General features: G+C 42.3%; 1 protein-coding gene across 6 annotated transcripts in view; it reads right to left on the reverse strand.

The window, feature by feature from the left end:
- The window catches only part of RAPGEF1 (Rap guanine nucleotide exchange factor 1), an 88,474-nt gene that overhangs the window by 32,373 nt on the left and 31,896 nt on the right, over positions 1 to 24,205 (reverse strand). For all 6 annotated transcript variants that reach the window (XM_075056022.1, XM_075056021.1, XM_075056020.1 and 3 more), the window contains 8 exons: positions 21,356 to 21,495; positions 16,568 to 16,746; positions 13,201 to 13,357; positions 8,027 to 8,115; positions 7,483 to 7,635; positions 5,918 to 6,041; positions 4,436 to 4,619; positions 3,327 to 3,842 (listed from right to left, as the gene is read on the reverse strand). In XM_075056022.1, coding sequence (XP_074912123.1) covers positions 3,327 to 3,842; positions 4,436 to 4,619; positions 5,918 to 6,041; positions 7,483 to 7,635; positions 8,027 to 8,115; positions 13,201 to 13,357; positions 16,568 to 16,746; positions 21,356 to 21,495 — 1,542 coding nt within the window. The remainder of the gene's footprint in view (positions 1 to 3,326; positions 3,843 to 4,435; positions 4,620 to 5,917; positions 6,042 to 7,482; positions 7,636 to 8,026; positions 8,116 to 13,200; positions 13,358 to 16,567; positions 16,747 to 21,355; positions 21,496 to 24,205) is intronic.

The following is a 24,205-nucleotide window of genomic DNA, read 5'->3' on the forward strand; positions in this document are numbered from 1 at the left end:
AATCTGCTTGCAGTGCCTTGGCTGTCATTTCTGAAGGAGCTAAAGTTGCTCATGGATTTCTAGCACACACCAGTTCTGCCCACATGGTAGAAGTCACAGGTATTGCTCAGACTGCACCAGCACCGCTCGAGCCAGCTCGTCGTGCAGCTGGGAAGCGCAGCCACTGGTCCTGGAAGCAGCACTTGGTTGTGGGAAAGTGGCAAGCGACCTCATCTCAGGAAAACACCCTTGGACCAGTGGTTGTTGGAGTCTGCAAGGAATTGCTAGATTATCAGCAATAAGGCACATCTCCAATATAGGTAAGGCATAGTAGTATCTGATGTGGAGAACTCACTGAAGGTCTAGCCCAACTCCTGGCACTGTGTCAGCAGCCTGTGTTACAACTGGCCCTGCACAAGCACAACAGATTTGTGTGCATGGGCAAGAGCCAAAAAGACAGAAATTCTTAAGCTATACTGCACATCAACTCACTGGAGAAGTCAAGGTCAAATAAGCCAGTCTTTGCTGTCACCTCTGGGAGGAGAGCTGTTTTTCAAAGAGCTCGCATTATCCACTGGCTAAGCCCAGACTGCCCTCAGCATGGTTCCTGCAGTTAAATACCAGCTGCTTACAGGGCACCAGGCTGCATTTTGTTCCCACTGACAGGGAGAGAAACATGAATAAGTGCCTCACCACTAGTTTCCAAGCTGTTTGTGGGGTGGATCTTGTTATTTCTGTCTCTGGGCTCTTCATGGCAGAAGCTGCTCCGTGTCTGTGTCTTGTACAGCAGGAGCACAATGCTGGTGCTCAAGCAGAAGTCTAGAGTAATTTGCCCTTAGCACACTAACATGTACTCTTACAGCACAGTAAAGTAACAATAATTCATGCCAGACTAAAAGGCTTATCACTACTCTGTTTAAATTATACAGAAGTCAACTCTTGCAGGTCCCTCTGAGCACAGCTCACAGCAATACACATGGTTAACTCAAGCAGGATTTGCTGTACATTACCAATAAAAAGACCATCAAAGTCTCTGCTGCAACATTTCCTGCGAACTACTAAAAGATGACCCACAACAAAGGGACTACAACCGAGTCCCATCTGTGTGAGCTCTAGATCTTTTCAATAAATTCATGCATCTCCTCCGGATCCCCAGAGTTTGTTGGGGTTGTGGAAGCAGCACTGCCTCACCTATGTGATTACACAAGGATATCTACATGCATCAGCCTCCAGGCAAAAAAATCCTGGGTGCTACCATACAGCCTGAGTAATGCTTTACTGCCCTTTAATGCTGAAAATAAAAGTAAAACTAACAACCACAGATCTGCGGTGTGATATACTGTGGAGTAAAGAGAATCTAAACCAAGTTCCCAGTGTCACATGAATGCAATTAAAAAATCCGCAGCAGTCAGGTACCAGCCCAAATACTACTACAAGCTTTGCAGCAAGGATGCTTTATCAAACCATCAGAGCTGACACCACATTAGGCCACAGCTTCTACCTTTCCTAACAATGCAATCTGATCAATACTCCAAGAGATTCTGATAGTGCCAGATGACAGATGACAATTAACTCTAAGATCAAAGAAAATTCACATACAAGGCCTTGGTATTGAGGTTAAAACTGCATGGCCAATAATGGAGAAGATAGCTTTTTAAATCATTTTTAAGTAACTCCCTGACATGACATATGATAACAGCAAACAAAGACATGGGGCTTAAAGAGAAAAGCAAACAGCCCAGGTCTCTCTTTCAACTGTCAAACTGCCTCTTATCCAAGACTCACCCAGGCACCTCCCCCTACTAAAGCTGCCTACGTGTACGGAGGTGCATTCCCCTGCATCCATCCCAGTCTGCATGGTGTAAAACCGCCTAGACCCAGCCTTCATTATTAATATGCAGAGCCCACAAGGACCTGATCCTACAGTAAGGAGGCTCTGTATCACACCCCCTTGCAGCTGGTGCTGCAGGCGAGTATTTTGAACAGCACAAGCTGTAACAACCAACCTTGGCTATGCCCTGTGTTAGCATTTATTTCCTTTCTGTTGTCTACAAACAAACATCTCGGCTCCTATTTAGCTGCTTTCACTACCTTTTAACTGCTTGGTTACCAGAGAGGGACAACAGTGACTTCCTGCCTATGGGGACACTGAACTACACAAGATGACCATCACTTTCAGGTGGGTCAAGCCTTGTGCTCTGAGTGAAATCCCAGAGGGTTATGAATGTGGACTGGTCATTCAGGGATAATGGAAATGCTTTTAGCCAATGTACTTTTTTTAAAAAGTGGCTAGCACAGTGCACTACCATAGGAATGGATGGAATACTGACCCTGCCGCATGACACACCAATCTCACTTCCACCTTATTCTCAGTGAAAAGACTATATACTGCAGAAATGAGTCAGAAGGCTAACTCAGCACTTTTGAATCAGCTCTTCACTTGGGCTGCCAGCCATACAACGTAACGCTGTTGATCCAGATCTTGTATATGCTACCTCCTCGTGCAACATAGAACTGCAAAGCAAGCCAGTGACTAGTAAACTAACATCTGCTGGATCTCACTATGTAGTCCACAGCCTTCCTTGGCAGATCAGTGCGGCTGCTCTTTTGGCAAGAGGTTTCACATGTTTTCAGCCATGAACATTATGGAAATCAGAATAAGGTCACGAGCTTGAGATGCAGTCAGTACTGGTGTGCCAGGAGTCTGGCTGGGGATGGTGAGCCTTCACATTTAGAGGCTGCTCATTTTAACGATGTGGGAAATTCTTAGGCATCCAAAGAAAATGAGATCCTGTAGCAAAACAGCAGTACTGGACACTAGGTTAATAGTGTTGTCTTGCACAGCTATGTGGGTGACTATGTTCCTATTGCCAAATAACTGCTCTGGCAATGCTTGGTTTTGGACAGAAAAGCAGCCCTTTCTCCAAGCTCTTGGAGAGCACCCAATTCTTTTCTGCAACGGGAAAACATTCACAAAATGGGGGTGGGGGAAATGAATGGATGTAAAAAAGGAGGATAAACCAGGAAGATCTGCAAGGCAGAGTGCCTCAAAGATTCACACTCAGGTAAACAGAGAAGTAAAAAGGTCTCACTACAGTAGTGAAGATGCTTTGTAATGCAGCTCCCCTGGGCCTGGATCATTCCTGGCTCCAGGAGTCACTCCCAGCCTGCCAAAGCACTGACACTTCCCTTCCACGCCTTTGTCATTGAGTAACTGTTTTTGACACTCAGTCTCACGTAAGCAAAAGCATTACATTGGGGTCACCGTTACTTAGCGGTCATCAGAAGCACAACAACTGCAAAGAAAGGGAAAGGTAAAAGTAAAACCCAAACAAGAACTTGCTTACTGTGTTTGTTTTTCTTCTCTGGCAGAGGTGGTGGCTTCTCTGGGTCACTGTTAGTATCTGGAGCAGCAAAATCAGAAATGAATTCAACCGGTGCTGAAGAGTTTCCTTGCTGGAAAGGCAAAACAGCAGCAAACGGCGTGAAGGATACTGATGGGACAGACGCTGCATTCTGCATGTCATCCTCTGAGATGTTATCATATTGAGATGGGTGCCTCTCATAGGACACCCTGCAGCCTGAGTTATCTGAAGTCTGAGAGGCTGCACTCCTCCTCTTCTTTTCTGGTAAAGCTGGAGGAGTCTCTGTCGGCTGTGCTGCTCCCGAGAGGCTGCAGAATTCCAGTGGAGGAGAGCTGCCCTGTGGGAGCTGGAAAGCATGTCCATGGAAAGGGGAGCCAGACTCACCCAAGGACTCTGGCAACGGGCTGAGGATACCTGGCACCTGCTGAGGTATCTGATCAGCATTGGAGAGGTCCTGCTGCAGGAATTCATAGTCCGGATCATAGTGATCCGATTGATCTGGTTAAACAGAGGGGACAGGAGAATGATGCATTAGTTTCTCTCTTTTACTGTTTAGTCCTTCTCAGTTCTGCCCCTTCCATTCCATCAGTTAATTAATCAGTTCATTTAATCAGAGCAGTACTTTCTTGCAGAAGGGACCGTCTTGCTACACCTTCTGTAGCGTCCAGCCTTAATAAAACTCTTATAATTATTTCTTTACACTAGCAAACAAATAACAAAAACTCAATAGGTAGATCATTGGAGAGATTATTTATGTTTCATATTTATATTTTTATTTTCTTTCCTAGTACTTAGAAACAACACTGCTTTAATCTACCAGGACTGTCATTGCTTCAGACAAGGCTGAAATCAACAAAACATTCCACTTGAGAGCTGAATTGGGTTTTAACACAATCATCTATAGCTAGGGAAACACATTCCCCTGGGCTTTTTCCTATCCGACAGAATATAATTCTGCACAGAACCGCCTGCAGCAACTACAAGATGACAGTTGCAAGCGCAATCCATTTACTTCTGCATCACAGCTATGACAGCTCCCAAACGAGAGTGAAGGGGGCTCTTCCAGTCACGCTGGACAGCCCCCTGCTTACCTAACGTTTCACAGCTTGTGTTGCGGGAGCACTGACCACTGTCGCGGTCCAGAGAGGAGAGCTGCTCATCAGACTTGCTGAGTTTGCCGATGCTACTGCATGGCGAGAGGCGAGGAGATTCCCCCCCATAGGAGTGGCTTCCACCCGACAACCTTCTCTGGGCATAGCAGTCAACATCAAAATCCTTAAGCAAAAAAATCAATTCATTGTCATTCTTGGCAGCTTGCTAGCAAGCAAGATGCAGCTCAAGGAGCAAACACCTCACAGTTGCATTAAGAAAACCAGGAGGGGAGAGGATCAGTGCTGCTAGCCCTCTCTAGTTAGACAAGCTCATCAGGACCACAGAAAACCTCTGATTTGGTCAACAGCCCATACCAGGGAGGTCTGTGTGTTCTTGCTTCCCGGCACGGCATGCTGTGACCCACACTGGGCTTCACAGACACCGACAAGATGACCGAGTTCCTCGCCGCTACACACATCTGATGACTCCTTGTCAAGACAGTGATACTAGGTAACCAGACTGCAAGATTTCTCATTAAATAACTGGGGTTTTAGCAAATATTTTGTTAGCTTAGGGGCATGCAAAGGGAAAATAAGCTATAGTGAGATACAATTTTCTGTGCCTATGACTACATTTCTATTTTGGAAATTACCTCAAGCTTATCAACCTCTGAGTGAACCCCTCAAGTATTCCCACTCCTGCAAAACAACCTAAGTGTGATTGTACTAGCAACTGAAGAACTGCCACAACTCTATCTGGGTCAGCCAAATGACTGCAGAGCCTCCCTAAGCCAGAGCCGAGGCTTTGGGGATGAGGACAAGATTTGATTTTGGTGCAATTTAATATGAATCAGATCCTCACTGCTGAGTTAGTAAGGTCCTCAAAGTGTAAAGCAAACCCAGCCACTTACAACTGCACAAGCAATGGAATATGATTAACACACACAAGTCACAAGTTTTCCATTTTTCTACCAGAAAATTAACAAATTTCCCCAAAGCACCAGTAGTGGTCAGAGCAGTTGCTGAAACTACTGCTCGGGTTAAAAGGTGTTTTAAATTGTGACTGGATGAAGACAGACTTCTGATCTCAATATGCCACATGCTCCCTTGACCTGTAAGTAAACCTTGCTGAGATCTTGGTAAGCTCAGCCAGCTGCTCTGTACACTGATCTATTTGACATGGCAACACTCAACTGCTCGAATCTTCACACTCTGCTACAGCTCAAGGCAACAAAGTTTGTAGCAATTTGTTAATTAAATCCAACAACACCGTAAAAAAACATTAAGCTGTTCACATGGTTTATTATACTGATGTTCCTGCCACTAAAACTCCTGCTGCAGAGCTCTCCCGTACAGGGCTGCTTGGGACGAGCAGAGGCATGCAGGGAACTGCGTGGCTGCAGGTCACGGCATTTCTCCCGAGCTTTTGCCACAGTTCACAGCATGTTTCCCTTGGCTTTCACAAAGGGGTTACGCCATTACCTGTCTGTTGATTCCAACAGGTAAACTGGACCCACTGGTGGCTCGACTCATGGGGGCCACAACTGCCACTCTGGTTGGGGAAGGTGCTGACTGCCGTTTTTTAGGGGGCAATGCTGGTGGAGGGCTGCAAGACACAACAGGCATTGATGGTTCCATTACTCTTCCAGCAAAAACACTTTTAGAGGCTTCATGAGCTTGTTTTCCAGAAAGCCTTTGACTTGCCAGGCTCAAAGCTCACAGGTTCTTGTCCAAAGCTGGCCAGGAGCTATTCAGCCAAGTGTATCCACTAACAAATATCAATTGAAGAACACTGTCACAGATATGGTCCTGTTCAGTGTTTTATTTCTTAAGGTTGGAAAAGAGTTGGTATTCCTCAAACAAAAACAATTGCTGTTTTAAAGATAATTTTTAATGCAGCTAATTAGCACGGTAATTATTTCTTAATAAAAGTGGTGAAAAACCAAATTAAATGTTTTGGTTGACCCAAATATTGTTTCCATTCACAGAAGTCCCTCCTCAAACCTTCCAGGTTTGAAAAATGTTCAAAGTTTCAAAAATTTACAGGACAGGAAAATTCCTATTCTGCCCTTTTACTCTCCCGGTAAACTTCAGGGAACAAGATGGTCAGTGTTGCTCTCACCATGTACACTGTGAGGGCCCATGTTTTGGCATGAATCGGTTTCAGATACACACATTAGCAGTAACTAGTGAGATTTTAACCACTGTACTTTTAGTTTTTGCTTCTAATGACACATAATTCTGGTAACCATCAAGCCTGCAAGGTTCCCAAGAGCACACATATTCTGTTCCTGGAACATACCAGGAAATTTTTATATAACCCATGAGAATTCATAAAATACATAGAAATGTGATTCTTTTTGCCAGCCACAGCCCTTGATGCTGCATTGCTAAATTAGCACGATATGTATTTTTCACACCATCCATTAGCACCAGTACTAGAGAAGAAAAACATCATACACACAGACCAAAAACCTGCAAATTGGGGGTTTTCTCTTCCTTCTCAAAATAGAACATAGAAACTTTCATGTGGTTACTCGCAGAGCAGGGTAAGAACAACCAAGTAAAAGATTTTTTTCATGCACTATTGGCTCCTTTCACCCTTTAAGCTGATAAGCAATGCAGAACAACCTGCATGTTGCAGCACAGGTTGACAACTGTCAGGTGAGGTTAGCAGAACACTTCCCATTGGATACAACAGCACAAGACACTGTTTCTGGTATTCACGTAGTTTTAAACAGGGTTCTTACACATTTATGCGATGCCTCTCATGCACGGATCTCAGGGCATGGCACTATCCTCACATAAAAAGAAGGAAAGGAAAACACAAATAATGAAGGGTATTGCTCAAAACAAGACAGAAAGAACACAAAGTCATAAACAGAGTCCAGGAGCAGGGAAGAATTACTCTGGAGGACTGGAAATTCAGAGGCATCACTAACCCTCCTCATGAGCTCTCTTGTGCACGTTTTGCAAGACTGGGTAAAAAACCAAGAAGCTGGTAAGAGCCACTGGTATTCTTCAGTGAGCTGGTTGGCCAGTATTACCTGTTTTCTGCCACACGAATGCTAGGCAGAGGGGGTTTAGGAGGTGCAACTTCTTCATCCATGGAATCAGTCAGTAGCTCATTGGATTGAGTCATATTAGTTGTTTTGTTGAGGATCTCCATTTCTCGGTCTGTAAGGGGAAGTTCTGATGGGCTGCAACAAACAAAATACAGATTGTAGAACATAAACCACAGTTGGAATGCAGCATGCTGACAGATTAATATGTATTTTAAATCATATGCAATATGAGGCACGCCTACAGCAGAAGGCAGAATTTGCATCTGCAGGTGGAATTCCACATATATGCAGAATACAATGTGCACGTGTCATGGCTAGGTGATGTTTCATTGCCAGATTTTGGCATCTTCCCTATCATTGCATAGTCTCTTTAAGTGGTCCTGCTGTAATGGATGAGGCTACATGAAGAACACTATGCTACTCTCTGTGAAGAATAACTGAATGCTTTAATTCAACTATCAGTAGCCAGAAATTACCCCTTATATATTAGTGCTGCACACAGAAGAAATCCTTGTCAGTGACCCACCTGTCAGATTTACATGCTGGTAAACTGGGTTTAACTGGGCTTGTAGGAGAGGGATGCTCCTGCTTCTCAATTGTGAGTCTGACCAGCTCCTGATGGATGGAGAGGAGAGAAGAAAAAGACAATAATCATTATTTGCTGAATGCTGCACTCAAACATCCTAGGACACAAAAGGATGCTACTGCAGTAAACTCTTGGTTATTTGCTGAATGCTGCACTCAAACATCCTAGGACACGAAAGGATGCTACTGCAGTAAACTCTTGGTTACCCAGTTTATGGATTAGTGATGGCACAGACACAGAGAGAGCTGAGCTGGGTGTAAGTCTGACACAGAGTTGTACAAATGATGCAGCACTGCTTCTAAGGAGCAGTGTGCACCCAGCAGTAGTTTAGGAATATTTGAGTTAAGTTCAGAAACCCTGGCCCTATGGGGATTCAGCACAAACCCACATATGTGTCTTTTTGCTGTGCTTCCTCTTTCCTCTATGGTCACAAATGTGTTCCAGTCCCCACAACAGCCTAGATAATGGCAAATTCACTTTACATACATAAATGTAAGTACAGAAAAGTCTTACACAGTGGAGTACTTCACCTAGCCAGTAAAAAAAATAAATAATTACTTTATATTTTATAAACAAATATACATTTGTTTCAAAAAGCAAGTTTTCTGTAAGATGCCCAACAACAAATTAAATAGTGAACACCTTTATTAAAAGGCCTGCTTCCCCTGAAGCCATCTTTTAACATGTTAGCAATGGAAGTCTTAATCATTCAAGGAACTACTGTAGTGTATCTGTTATAGGCAGATAAGGCTCTGGATAAAGAGATAAGGGCATGATAATCCTGAGCTACAAATCTGCCAGCAGTCAAAACAACAATCATTCACGCCAGAAAGATGGAGAGAACATTTTATGGATGTCTGAGGCCGACAAATAGATCTACTGCTCACAGATACAAACACATGCCCTCTTACAGGCGGGCTGGAAAACTGGCAGTGCTTCCTGACAGTATTGGCTTCCCAGCATATTATGCAAAGGAAATTATATGGGATCAATTTTTTAGTTTTTTTTTAAAGCAGCCTGAAGTACAGTGTCATCATTCCAGTATCATCTTCATGTCCATGTCTGTTGAGCTTGGAAACAACTGTCATTGCTTCCTCAATGCATTAACTGCAACTGGAATGTTGTCATCATCATCATTCTGAGGAAGGGAAATATTCTAATTCTCGTATTTTTATATAAGGCTCTATTTAAAGCTGAACTTCCATGGGTTAACACACGCACAACAAGAGGAATAAAGTACTGCACTGGATGTGCAAAGGATGTCAGAGGCAGTCCCAGTGTCCCCCACAGCTGATTTTGGTTTCAATGTTCCACTTACATTCCTGGTGTGAGCTTGTGCTCAAAAATAACATACACCGTGTCAACCAAAAACACGACAAAACACTCAGCTTTCCAGAAGCTGTCCTAGAAACCCATACATGGGGAAAGAAGAGCGAGGACAAACAGATGTCCATGTGGGCTAATGCTATGAAGATGTTCCTGTCTGGGACAGACAGACAAGAGCACTGGCGAGGAACAGTATGTTCCAAGATGCGCCCTGATGAGAAAAAGCACAGCACCAACCTGACCACAGCTGACCAGCCTGGCCAGCTCCCACCTCCAAGGAGGGCCACGTCCCCCAGAGAGGAAATACTCTGCAAGGAGCGACAGGCCAACAGCTTTACTGTGGTAATGTACGTTACACAGCATATAGAAAAGTAAAATAATTAAGGCCCTTCAATCACAGAAGAACTACGGTGGTAACAGAGACACTGAACTGACCTCAGAGTTCTCTGCTGTGTCCCTAGTTACTCAACAGAAACTATTTTTAAAAAATGTACTTTCCTCTGTTTCATCTTCTCTTCCAGGATGAACAATCTTTAATTAAAAACTTGCTATTCCTTTTAGACTTTAGAAATTCCCCTATAGAGTCTACAGAACATCACTAGGAAAAACAACCATAAGACCTACAAACCCCTAACAAGGCTCTTCTGTAAATTGGATGATTTGGAAACTACACAGTGACACCATTTGACTCTTCTGGCTGCAGCTGACTCCATGCTTCGAGTCACCAACAGGAGTGAGTGATGACACAACAGATTGCCACCTTCCTGCCCTCTGGACAAACTTCCACCACTGAAGAGGTTTCTGGAGACTCTCATGCACTTTAACGGACTCGGTGTCAGACCCTGTGGGGCTATCAGGTACTCACCAGCAAGAACAGTGACTCCTCACAATGTGCAAGAGCACAATAAGGGAAATAAAATACATGGGCATTCAAACCAAAAGCCAAAATACTCTTTAAACATCCCCCTGAAAGGGCTATGGAAGGGAAAGTGTAACATCTCCTTTTCCTCACCTTTCTTCACCACGTTTAACACCTTAAACCAAACCAAGGCCAGCGCTGCAGACTGGTGGTGGCAGCTGTGCCACAGCCGTGCTGATAAGCCCCCGACACTTAGGGCTGAAGAGCTTGGTTTTCCTATTTTGCCAGTCGTAATGGACACCTGCTTGTCCACCATATGGGAGTGTAGGTTACAACAGGGGAGAAAAACAATCAAATTTGGCTCAAAAGTACCTTTAGAATGATTCAAACTATTGTGGCTGTGAAAAAAACCCTAAAACACCTGACCAGAGACACCAAGACATCGTATGATTGCCAATACTCAAGAGGATCACTTTTTTCTCTAAACTTTGACAAATATCACCAGATCCCCTGAACCTTGACTTCTTCTCCTCTCTACTAACCCCAAAATGAGAACTAGTGTTTGAAAATCAAGCCAAGATCTTTAGTATACACACAGAGGTAATCAGCACGTAACCGAGCCAGATGCACATTATGCTATTCCTTATCAGCAAGTAAAGAGATTCCTGCAGCAGTAATTAGAGATAATTAAAGCCTCTCTACAAACTTATGCTACTTCAGCAAGCTGGAAATTCCAAAATGAGATGGATTTTTAAGAAGTTACGTAATCAAACCAAGGATTATTTCTTTTTCTTTTTATATATGCCTAGCAAGACACTAAAACCTGAGATCAAAACAGCAAGCAACACAAGTGAACAAGTGACTCCTTTATGCTTAATTCTGAAAATAAAGGGGGAAGTAAGCACTGAAATGTGGAAGTGGATCTTGTGTGATCTGCCAGAAAAACAAAAAAGGCTCTCCACAGCAGAGAAGTGTCCAACTTCTCAGTTCTGCTTCCAGATCTGAAAGCTGGCTTGGTCCTTCTAAAATAAACCTTGTTCCTCGCTATGCAGTAGGAGATGAGTGCACGCCACTTCCAAATGCTGACCTGTTGATAGGCAGACACATTCGCATCTACCCAGACAGCCACACATCTGTTCTAACCATGCTCCAAGCTGACCAGACATAAGCCAGCTCCAACTGGAAGGCCAAAATAACTTTTAGTCTAACAGCAAAGTACAGACTGATATAGCCATGCCGCGCAGCGGGGCTTAATAGTTCAGGCTCAGCACTGTATGGACATGCCTGCATCGCTTCCAGCCGAGGCTGGCTCGCAGCGTGGGCAGAGCTGGCATCCGAGACCTTCCACCCATCCACACAGGCATGCTACTTGGGCTGGAAGGCAACAGGTACCGGGGGTTTAAATACCGCTTGAAGTGAAAGGACAGTGGGTGTCCGAGCTTCATGCAATGAGACTACACAACTCTATCCTGGATCTGGTGATAACATGGCTCTCCACGGGATTGTGCAGATTCATTAAGTGAAAACAGAGTGAACTGCCTTGCTGTTTGCTGGGGTATTACAGTTCAGATACCACAGCGCAGATTTTCACATACTGCAAATTGCTGCTGAATTCCAACGCTAACAGCAGCTGAGACTTTAGGCTAAACCCTTTTTCTCTATCCCGCTGTGCGAATTTAAGACCGGCTTTACTTTTCACATCTGGAGCTTGAAGTTAAAGGGCATATTGTGCAAAATAATCCTGGAAAATCTGTCTTCTTTAAGTGAAGGTAATGTTTTGATTCAAAGATATTTGTTTAAAAGGCTCAATAAGTAATAGTAGATTTTAGTATCTGTGCTTGAGTAACATTAAAGAGACATTCAGACCATGCAAACAGCACACCAAGACTCCTGAAAACGTGATAGCCAAAGCTTGGGAGATCCACTTCATTTTTGCATTCAGCTCCAGTTAACAAAAACTAAGCTGAGTTTGAGTACAGTGAAAGATGCCTGTTCCTGATACACTAATGCAGGTGAAACACCTGCTGCAGTTCTTAAAGCACCACGCCAACTTTCCTTCTGTACTTGATCTAAACATTCCACTTTAGATTCAGCCCTGCTGTTGAAAGAGGCTTAACTTTCTCTACAGTTTTCAAAATAAGATTCCCAGGAGATATGACGGTCTCTCTGTGGGTGCACTGAGCCCAGGTCAAGCAAACTTTTAACTGCAGTGCTAGTTCAGCCGAATGAACAACCTCCACGGCCGTCAGCCCAGAGACAAGCCTGGGAAACAGAAATAATGGGTACCAAAAAGCTTATGGGGAGGTAGAAGGAAAGTCAACAGCATTCCCTGGGTGGGGCAGGGAGGGAATGCTATAAGCAGGTCTCACAAAGGATACAAAGGTTTCTGTTAAATGTTTCCATTAGTTATGTAAAATTAATCTCCAGAAAACTGAGATTAGCTCATCACCTGTTCCACACCCTAATATGACTGCTGAAAGCAGTAATGTATCACTGACAAATCCCTTGAAATTATGTTAAAAGATGGAGCTGGAGTCTTTGATTCTCTGGGGGCATTGACAGGAAGCATTTCCATTATATTTTGCCTGGACAGAAAATATGCAAACTCTGCCTTCTAATCTGCATGGGGGACTGGGATGACTTGCTGAAAATTTAATACAGTGCTCAATAAAGACTTACTGCTTCTTCCAATTCATCCAAATGCCAGGGTGAGCATTTCAGAAGTGCACACTGATAGCCAAACCATTTGTGCTAGTCTTTAATCAGCACTCCAAGAAGGATCATTTTGATTTAAGAGTTAGTTTACTGAAGGCAAGAATAGGATCTTTATATTTTACCTGCACTTAAACACCTCTTGCAACTAGACCTCTTTTAAAATACATTATTATATACTTTATATAATATAATTTACAATACTTGTCTCATGTACCTTGACTCCATCCAGAACAGCTTTTATGACACCCTTCACTGTTGTCACCATCTCCTTGTCTTCTGAATTCACACCTTCCAGCATCACTTGATCAGACCAGCGAATTAGATTGGCCAGACTCTGGTACACACGGCTATAGCAGGATGAGATGGCAGAGCTGGATGGCAGGGGAGGAAATAGTTGAGAAAAAAGAACAAAATGAAATTATACTATCAAACGTTATGAGAGTGCTTGATTTAAAGTGCATTTCACACTGTTAAAAATGTGATTGTTCTCCTTTTCTCTCTGACATTCAGAATTTGGGTTTAACAGGTGACAAAGCCGGGGCTTCTCTGCTGCTGCAGTTGCTCTCCCGTTCTCCAGCACCAAATGGGACAACAGTACTATCAACAGTTCAGTCTCAGTTAACAGAATGAACTACCTGGTCTGCAGGTTAACACAGCCATGCTAAAAAGAATGTGCTTTCCATTTTAATTTACAGCTCCATCCTATGCTTTAACTTCAAAGGTAAATATTTAAGTCCTGTATTTAAGTCTAAGCTATGTTATTTCAGTATTAGCTACGATTTCCTTCTTCCTTATTAACTCTCCCCAAAAATGTCTCGGATAATTGCGAGCTGACTATACTCATTCCTTTACAAATCATTTCCTCACTGTTTATAATGCCTGAAAATATGTAATTAAAACCTGCTTCTTTACAGAAATTGAACTGAATGAATTTAAGGTTTGGAAGAGGAAGGGTGTTGCTTTGTTTTGTTTTTAATGAGAAACAGAATTGAAGCTATTGTTCTGAAGGGGAAAAAAAAGAATTTTGGAAGGATGACAACTCTAAATAAAAGTTAACTGTAACAACAGTGCTCACAGGCATTTTCCTGGCCATTCTGAAAACACTTACTTCATTACTAAACAAGGTGTGTTAACAGTACTGCTGATGGCAGTGCTTCAACAATTCCTTGTAAAATTAAATCAATTTCAAACTGCATCAAACCCATAAACAGATAAGAGAAGGTGTAATCTCGCAATCATTACTGATACAAGTGTTCCAAATCTTCCCATTTCTCTTTGGTATCCATTTTACACTGGCTTAACTCCAGTAATTTCATTATCTGCGTGAGAGAATCAAGCCCACAAGCTTCAATGAGATTATTTAGGTAAATGAGGTTTGCAGGACTGGGGAAAGAACTACTGTCAAGTTACAACTAGGGGGATACAAACAATGGCAAGTACTTTTTTGTTTGGTTGTTGGGTTTTTTTTTGGTTTTGTTTTTGTTTTAAAGCATGCTGCTTGCCATTTGTTCTAATTTCAAATGAAATTAGCTTGGTAGGAGATATTTCCTAAATAGGGCCCTCCCCCATCTCTTTCTAAGGCTTTGATTTCTTTGCCATTAATCTTCAGTCTGCTTCCTTCTAAGGAGGCGGTAATTGAAAGCCCATTTTGTGCTAGATTTAATTACTTTTTTCCTTGATGCAAATGCTTCCCCTAAAGCAAAAAGAAGTCCAACAATAATTGTAGGGCTTTCTTCCACACTGACACAAGTCTTGCTCACTTTTCTTGAAGGGGATTTACTATCAAAATCACCCCTTTGTGTCCTGCCACTACTCAAATTAAATAAAGTACATAGGTAGGTACGAAAGGACATGGCTTTTTGAGAATGCCAGACCCCATTTTTTCCTGTAGAGGCTAAACAAGGCAGAACATACATATGGGATGTGTGCTGTAATACATAGCATTTCCAGAAAGAGAGACTTATCACTATGTATCACTAAGACTTATCACTTCACTGGCTACTATGGAAGTTCTGCTTCTATGGGTAAATACGGATATCAACCAATGGATAACCAACTGTCAAAGTTGCATTAGTTCACTACTAAGAGAGAAGGTATAAGGAATCTGAAGAACAGAACTGTCTGAAATACTGCTGCTGCTGAAGACCGCTTAGTTGTTATTTATTCCCAAATATATTCTTGGAAGGAAAGATCACTCAGCGAACACCCACTGGATAAAAAAATCAAAGCAAGTAACTATACAGATGAGATGTTCTATCCTGAAAATATTTGCTGACATTTTACATGTTCTCCTGGTGTAATGGGGAAGGTCATTCTTTCTTTCATTAAATGAAAGCAGGTGCTTGTCAGGAATTTAATGGCTGTGGGGAAACCTGATAGCAACTGAAGAAACTTTTGTGTCTGTATCCAGAAGCCTGATGAATGTTCCCATTCTAACAGCTATTGCTCTTTGTAGTTCTACAGATATAACCTAAATTGGATCTCTCCTGTCACAGCCACAGCTCTGATACTCACCCATTGCTCCTTCATTTTGTATTGTCAGATACAACCCTGGCCTATACATTAGGGCCAAACACAGCTAAGCATCTCTGCAAAATATTTGGCACCCTACTGCTGTCTTGACCATACTATAAACCTTTCTTGCACCAGAATTGAAACAAGCATCTTGAAACAAAAATTTTGGAGATACTTAATGGGAAAACACATAGGAACAGCACAGACACTGGCAGGATTTCAGGAACCAAACACCTGCATTTCTCTGCCTAATCTTGTGCTTTTCTCTGCGCTGATTTTGCTCTTTCCATATTATTCAACGACGCTTGCTTGTTTTGTGTAAATCAATTACTCCAGCATCTAAAGGATGAACAGCAGCTATATCTGTATGGCTTGAGACCTCCACAAATTCTTACAATCCATGCTGAGCTTTGCTTTGGCAATTTCTACTTCTTTTCTGGCTTCAAACCCGCTGTCTAACTGGTTAAAACATAATACACACAATCTGTTAAAACATAAAACAAATAATCTGTTGAGAGCGCACAGGAATGAACTTGGACTGGTTAATCTACTGAAGTACATCTGTTTACTTCTCTTCTGTATCTGATCCAGTAAAATCAAAAAAAAGCAGTTAAGAGTGCAGGCTCAGACTTCTCTAATATCAGGGTGGATAAACTGAACACAAAAAGGGATTACTCCGAAGATAAACTCTTTTTCAGGTAAAAGCTATTGCATTTGTTAGCTCTTAGGATACCACCATGGACTGCAGAAACAGTATAGCATCTGAGAAGAATCTCCCACTACTAAATGATGAATTTCAGAGTTTACGCTAAGAATCAGCCCTTCCTCCTCTCTGAAACAATTCTGATTTGCTTTATCTTTCCATAGCATGGGTTTCTTCGCAGCAGGGAATCTGCTTTTAAATTATGTTCGAAAACTATCACATAATTAGTAAAAATAGCAGTCACTTTATTAGCCACTGCAGCATTTCCTGTCTCCTGCACGATGTCATTCTTCAGACATGAGAAGGGGAGAAGCTGGGAGCCTGCTGGTCTGTCATAATCCCAAAACCCAAGAAGGGAACTTACCTTTGCTGGATGCGTGGATCAGTTTGCACCAAGGGTAGGATGGCTTCCAGTACCTTACTTGCTGAGCCTGGCAGCATCTCTAATACTTTCTTATCAATTGCCATTTTGTCCACAATAGTCTTAAAGTATCGTAATGCACTGACGACCTCCTTCTCCTTCTCCTCTAGCCACGATACATTCTAAAGAGGAGGAAAAAAGAAGAGAGATGTCAAATGTCAAAATCTCAGGGTTTTTAAGGGCAAGGTTACTTTAACTTACCTGAAGTACAGTGACACTGAATGAGGTACATTTCACAAGGACTGGAGAAAACCCCTTCTACCACAAACACTTTTAAATTGAATTACTACTCTTTCAAAAGAGTAGTCAGTGCAAAATTGCACCCACACTTTAACTTTCTGAATTACGTGCATTTCAAACTGAAGGCTAATCTTGATCAGTTTTAGGCCAAGACTAACACTACTGATGACGTGAAGGGCACTGCTTTGAAACCCACACATCAAACTGGGAGGGTAAAAGAAAAAAAAAACCACCAAAACACCAAGTGCAGGTAGCAATGATAATGCAAGAAAGGAAGCAACAACTGCTGGTTTTAAATAGAGTTGCTCCTCTGATGCGATCAAAATCCTTTTACCTTAAGCACATCTCACCACGAAAAGGTCTTTTCAATCAGTAAATGCAGTGGGTCAGCCAAAAGGAAAAACAACTGACAATCAGAAAAACTTCCAAACTCCAGAACAATCCAAACAAGATGCCTCCATTTTTGTACCCATGCATGACAGTTTCAACGACATGTGTGGTGTTCACTCTTATTTTTCTGAGTAATTCTTCTGACTCCAATATGCTTACTTGTATGAAACTGGGCTACAGTCTTGTCTCTCCGTTCACAAATAAAAAACTGCCTTCTGATCAGTCTCCAACCTAAGTCATTTTGTGATGCGGCTGGAACAAAGGAACTCACACGCCTTCCATGCGGACAGACTGTGAAAGCTAAGTTTTGGCATCGGTGAATGAATGTTGCAGAAGGGAACAATTCATTGGAATAAAGCTGAGTTGTGGTCACCAACTTCCGTGCCACCACCAACACCAGAAGAGGAAATTCAGAAGTGATACATGATATCTTAATGGTATCCTGGACAGGGATATTTTTAAAAAGTTTACCAGAGTATGCCTGGAGGACTTTTAATGCAACAAGTAGTTCCTAAGTGAGATTTAAATTAACTACTGAACACTGCTAGAAAAGAAGCAGAGAGCTTAGAGTCAGGTTTCATCCATTATCTCCTCAGTAAATTCAGCTTCAAGAATTAATGACCTATGGGCATTGTGCGCTCCCCATACTCTTGTCAGCCGTTAAACTGCTGCTTTTCTGCAAAATCAGGCCAGCAGCCCAAAAGGTTTTAGGAAGAACAATTTATAGGCAGCACTGGTTAGTAATTTGGGGCCAGTTGCATAAAAGGATTAAAGTCCCAAGTTTCATCTAGCTCCAACTTTAGAAGTCTAAGTCCCGATCCAAGATCTCCAAACCACCCTGTCATTTTCCATCTCATCTGGGAAGTGCCCAAACTCTGCTGCTGCTTCCACTTTTGACAATATTGCTTGCCAGGCACCTCAAGTTCTGCTCTGCAGCTAACAGCCACTCTGAACTCCCTTGCTGGGGACCACCCTGGCAACACGTTGCTGTAAAAAATGACATTTCCCATTTTTCAGGCATGTGCCCTCACCACCACACAGTTTATTCCAGGATATGGAGAGGCTCAGTCCCTCCCATGAAGGTTTTGCACTTCATATGAAACGATCACACATTTCAGGGATGAGAGAGCCTGTATATTCCCCGAGCGAGTATGACTATGGCCCAGTGGTCAAAGCTCTCAAACAGAAGTGAAAAAATGTAGATTGCAGTTCCTGCTCCAATGGCTGTTTATGTATTTCATTCAACAACTGTTTCCTGTAGAAAGGCTTGTGACTTAATAGCTTAAACACTCTGGCACATAGGAGGGATGGGCTTGCCTCAGAGTTCAGGGCTGAGAATGACAAGTGGAAACACAAATCCTTCTGTAGAGCACATCAAGGCATGCAAATCCAGCCACCGGACACTATTTGGGACACAGCCCTTTATTTGCAACTTCCCTGCTAGCTCTTTGGGTGACATTCCCTAAGAGCACTTTTTATGAATCCCCTTCTGAGGTCCAAAAGTATCGTATGTGTGTATACATGTTAACACAAACACACACAAAGAAAGCCTATACATCCTACACAGGATTGCAGGTTCTCCTACAGAGCTCAGATATACAAATGTCAGTTGTTGGTACAAGGCCGAAGTTTCTCACGTTCGCTGCTTTACTCACTGAGGCCCGAGAACAACAGCAATAAATCTAGAGAAAGGAATAATAACCTGGTGGGATGGATGGATATTAATATATTCCAGTGTCTGCATCTCACAATACTAACGATATTAAGTTTTTCCACCAAACATTTTAGTGTGTCCCTAAAGCCAAAGTAAACATGCAGTGGTACACCTCTGGGTTGGCAGAGAGGACCTGAATTAATCGCTCGTTTAATTTCTCAGTTGAGGTGAACTCGCCACAGGGGTTGCCTTACCCCAGTGAGAGAGCAGAGTGGTAACTGTGGGGCTGCTAAAGCAGTAGGACCACTTGATTCACCCATTTCCCTTTTGGGCATTAAATGAGATAAACCTAACATTCAGGCAAAACAGCATCTCCTCTCCACTCCCCTGCCTGCCTGCCTTATCTATATATTTTTGCGTGATTTTTGAATTTTCCCCTAAATAATCATTACAAATGCATCATGTATGAGTTACAGTTGACCCAGAAAGGGTTACAGCGAGTTGTACAGAATAAATCTGGTAACAAAAGCTGGAACAGTCCCTTTTTTCTTTGTATTTTGGCAGCTAAAAACCTATTATAACTTTGCATATAGTGTTGAAGGACACTACTGTTCCTGCAATAAGAATCAAAGACAGGGTCCAGGGGGCAAAAGGAGGCTCTGAAAAAAAACTCCCCCTACACTGCCCACGTCTAGGTATAAAGGGGAAGAGGAGAAGAAGATGTCTGCATGGGTTGAGCATAACCTTCAGGTTATACGTAGTGATTTTACATTAAATTTTGGTATTGCTATTTCTGCTCTGCAGTGATTATCTACTTCAAGAGTATAAAAATAGCATCTTAAGTACTTAAGAGGGAGGAAAGGATGATACTTGGTTTATCAAGTGTGTCTTCTGACAGAAAATCTCCTGTTTGTCAACTGATGTCTATATTCCAGTGAGAAGCTGGTGACAATCCAGGCATATCCTCTTCCCCACTCCCTCCACACAAAGCTAATGAGCTGACTACATCCAACTAATTGATTAGTTGGACAGTAGCTACTAAAATAGATAGGGAATGAGCCAGAAATCAACAATATTTCACAGTATAAAAATGTATACAGCTTAAACAATCATGAACGGTAATAAAAATTATTGCAAGTGTTTTGTTTTCCAATAAAAAAATTCCAATCTGTACACAAAAAAAGGTTTTATATGTTCAGCATGCCTTATCAGTAAATCCTCTTGCATTGTTTTTTAGAGGAAAGAAAGAAAAGCAAAAACTTCACCTATTATTAACATGCTAATATATATTTGCTATAGAACAGCATTTTGAAAAGGACTCTTCATTTTCTTATTTATTTAATTTGTGGTCACATATCAACTTGAAGGAAGGCCTCTAAATTATCTCAATATACCATCTTGAAACGTCATTGGAATTAAAAGCCTTCAAGGAGTACTCTTAGATTTTTTTTTTATTTTTTAATAGCAGTCAGCAATGCAAGGTGCTTGCCTCTCTAGAAAGCATATCCATAGCCTCCTGGGGGAAAAAAAACCCTACAGCCTGGGAAATAAAAGCCTCATCATCTTTCACCTGATGGTGCAGAATAGGGCTAGGAAGCCCTGCAGTGACTTCTCTGGGTGTTAAGCACATCACACAGCATAAGATAACTGTATCTTGCTGACTGCTCTCAATAACACCACAACAATCCTCAGCAGAGATAATCTAAAAAAGTTTGCATGTCTGGCACTGCACATTGGATGAGACTTTCAACAACAACTGGGAAAGATTTTGAATTATCACAAATAACCTCAGCTGTTCTTAACTTTTGGCTTAGATTTATACTTGAAAACTGACTGCAACAATACTGTTACAGAGATAGTCCCCAGTCTACATAATCATGTCAGCAGAGGAGATAACACTTTGATAGGTTAGTGCTGGGAAAGAGTGGTGACCTCAGCTCTTAGAGGACTTGAAGTATGTTGGGTCTGAGGAACGGTGTGCTGGAATCAGCAGCTGCTTGAACACATCTGTTTGACTCTCCCTGCTGATGTTGTCAGAGACTGAGCACATCTTTGGATCAACTTCAACGATTTGCTCGCCTGGGTTTTGGGGTTTTTAAAAGGATCACACCCCAAAACCAGGCAGTTATTTGGAAGCTGTAAGCATAACCATAGGGTGTGCATGTGGGGAGGATGTGTCAGGCCATACACTACATTCCATAATGAGATATTTAAATGCTTATGGAAGGAGGTCTCATCAGGCTCTCCAAAGAGAAGTACATGCCTTGGTTGCTCTTATTTTATACTACACAGCGCAGTTTATAACTAACCATAAAGTAACCCTGAGGATCCCTGAAAAATTTGCAGAATTCAGCAGAGGACAAAGTCACACACTGGATTTTCATAAACTGAGTACCAGCAAGCAAGAAACCAGCAAGACTAACAGAACATGTCCTTCGTCTACTTACTTTGTTTGCTGACTTCTCTGGTGTTTTCACTGTCAGATCAGCTTGCTTTCCTTTCTTTGAAGGTGTTCTCTTTATTTTTGGTGAATGAAACTTGCCCTTCAACTTCATAGTGAACGAGGAGAGATGGGAACGCTCAGAATCTAGAAAGACACAGAAATGCGTTACTGGATTAGGGCAAACTTGTTGAAACCAGGGATTTTGTGTTACAGCATTATCTGGAAGACCGCCTATGAAGAACATTGCAACCATGTAAATTTATTGAGTGGAACAAAAAAAAATTGTGGCTCTCCATTATGTTTCCAACCGCAATATCACCATCATTTCCTGCTTCCCCTCGGAGGCAGCAACACTGCAGTGCAAAGGCAGGAACAGCGGGATTGCTACTGCTCTGTGCCTTGGAGAGAAAAGGAAAACCACCTCTCTTAAAAGCACTTATCTCCAGCAGCTCCCAAAGTACTTTACAAAGGAGGTAATCATCGTCCCTCTTTTGCAGATGAGCAACTGAGTCAAGGGGATGAAGTGACTTGTTCGCAGACCTCTGGCAGAGCAGGGCTCCTGCCCGTGTCTTGGCTGCAGGTCAGTAGCCACTGTGGGTGTGCAGGCAGGGTTCTGCCTCGTACCCAGGACTGGTGGCTGCTTCAGGAAAGGAGAACACGGTCCAACACAATGCCCTTACCAGGCTGCTGATCTCTATCCACTTGGTAGCATCACCTTTGAATGTGGCTCCATGGATAACCTGAACAAAAATGCCAGCCCTTGTCATTCGCTATGGATTTCACTTCAAATGTACCAGACAAACCAGAGAACAGAGGAACCACTTCAATACCAGGGCAACCTTGAAGGAGCTTAATTACAGAACTGCTCAACCCTTTTAAAAATTGTATTTTCATGGTCTTTTGAATATCGAAAAGCAGAAGTCTCAAAGGTTTGCAATCATGCCATATGCAGATTTACCACTGAAATACATTTTTATCTGTTTAGCCATGAAGCTAAATAAAATTAAGCTGCCTTGTAGAGAGCAATTTAGAATGTATTTTGAGCAAAGAGCACTTTAATAAATGAAGGTCTGAATTGCTCTCTAGTGACCCAGGTAAATCAGCAGAAGATACCAAACTTGTCCCTAACTACAATATCAAGAAAAGTAAGCAGTTTTGCTGTATGTTTCATTTTTCTTTTAGATTATTTGGGAATTGGCTGCACTGGCTATAATGAGTCAAAATGGCACAGTCCCATGCATGCAGCACTGCACCACCTTGTTAGCATGCAGACTGCAAACAGAAAAGGCTGCTGAGTCAAATCTAGCACCCAGAAGCTAAATACCACACTGCAGCGCAAACACAGCTCATACCGAGAAATTACCTAACCACAACTCAAGGGAAGAAACCTGTGCTTGCCTCCCCATAAGGGCTGTCTCCCTTTAAACTTGGTTTCCTGGTAGTGTGTTAAGACCCAGCTATTAACACCTTCACCAGAGCCAAACCTCTAGTTAGTTATGTCCTCTAGATCAAAAATTTGCAGGCATCCTATTAATGGAAGCTGCATCAGCACCAATTCTAATCTAGTCTGCCTGCAGACCTGTTCTCCATTTACGGGAGTAAATGTTTTTCAAAGTTTTCTTTCTATCATAAAGTCCTGTTTAAAGCACTGAGGATGGAGGCACTAAAAACCATGGTCACTGCAGATAAATCCAGACATATCAGTTGGCCTCTGAAGAATCACTCACAGCAGCTGGCACCCTAACTTAGGAACAATTTACGTCATTGCTTTACATCCACAAGGGGATCTCCAAACCTTTAAAACCTCTCTGGCTCCACAGGGTGCTGAAGGTCACCACTGAAAACAGTTCCTGGCTGCTGTGATAATGCTCTTGCACTCCGCCCCCCCCCAGTAATTTGTATTTCTTTCATACACCATATGAGAATTTCTATACATGCATGTGTATGCACACTTGCCAAGAGAAGTCATGGCTCTGAATTTATTTTTCAAGAACTGGCAAATAATTACAATAATTAATCTACAGGGAAATAATGGTAGCAGCAATAAATTGTGTCTGGCTCCTCCACGGGCTGCAGTGAGATCCAAACTGCTAGTTTGAGTAAGAAAATGTTCAATAGCTACAAAATCCTTGGTTGCTTATGATGGTAATTTTGCCTTGTAGGGACTAGAAATTTGGAAAGGAGAAAGATTTCAGAAGACTTACTATTTCCTTTTCTCCTTCCCACCAGACATCTCTGCCCAGGTACATTTATGTGGCAAGCACATGAAGGCTGAACCAATGAGAGTGCATGGTCAGGAACCTCCAAAAGGAGATGTCTTGTCAGCTGAGTAAGCTTCTCTTCTGCTGACAGCAGATGCCCTTCAGCACCACCACCACTACCAGCCTAACCATTGCCTTTCGCTCTGTTTACCCTTCTCTCACACCAAACACTGAATCACTTGTACGCCACGCTTTGAGGGGACACAGACCTACAGCAGCAAGTGGCTGGAGCAGAATAGGAACTTCTTAAAATAGTCCTAATGAAGTAAGCCAGCTGACATTTGCAAAAATAATAAACATTATTGTTTGAACAGCCCCACTAAGTCCTGCTTTGAAGATCACAAATTAATGCAGCTTTTTACTACCATGTCTTTCCATCTACAACAAGCATTTTCCAGATCTCATCTGCTCATAAGTTTCTGATGCATTTGCAGTTAAACAAATGAGTCACAAACCAATATTCTCTTACATTCAATTACACTTAGGACTTAAAATAGCGCTTTTCTTGTTCCAAGCACATTACAAACATATCTTTCTCATCCTTAAACAGTTAGGTCTTAACCTTACTCTGCAGATGGGAAGCAGGCACAAAG

This window comes from Buteo buteo, chromosome 23 (assembly GCF_964188355.1).
Source record: "Buteo buteo chromosome 23, bButBut1.hap1.1, whole genome shotgun sequence".
Classification (NCBI taxonomy): domain Eukaryota; kingdom Metazoa; phylum Chordata; class Aves; order Accipitriformes; family Accipitridae; genus Buteo; species Buteo buteo.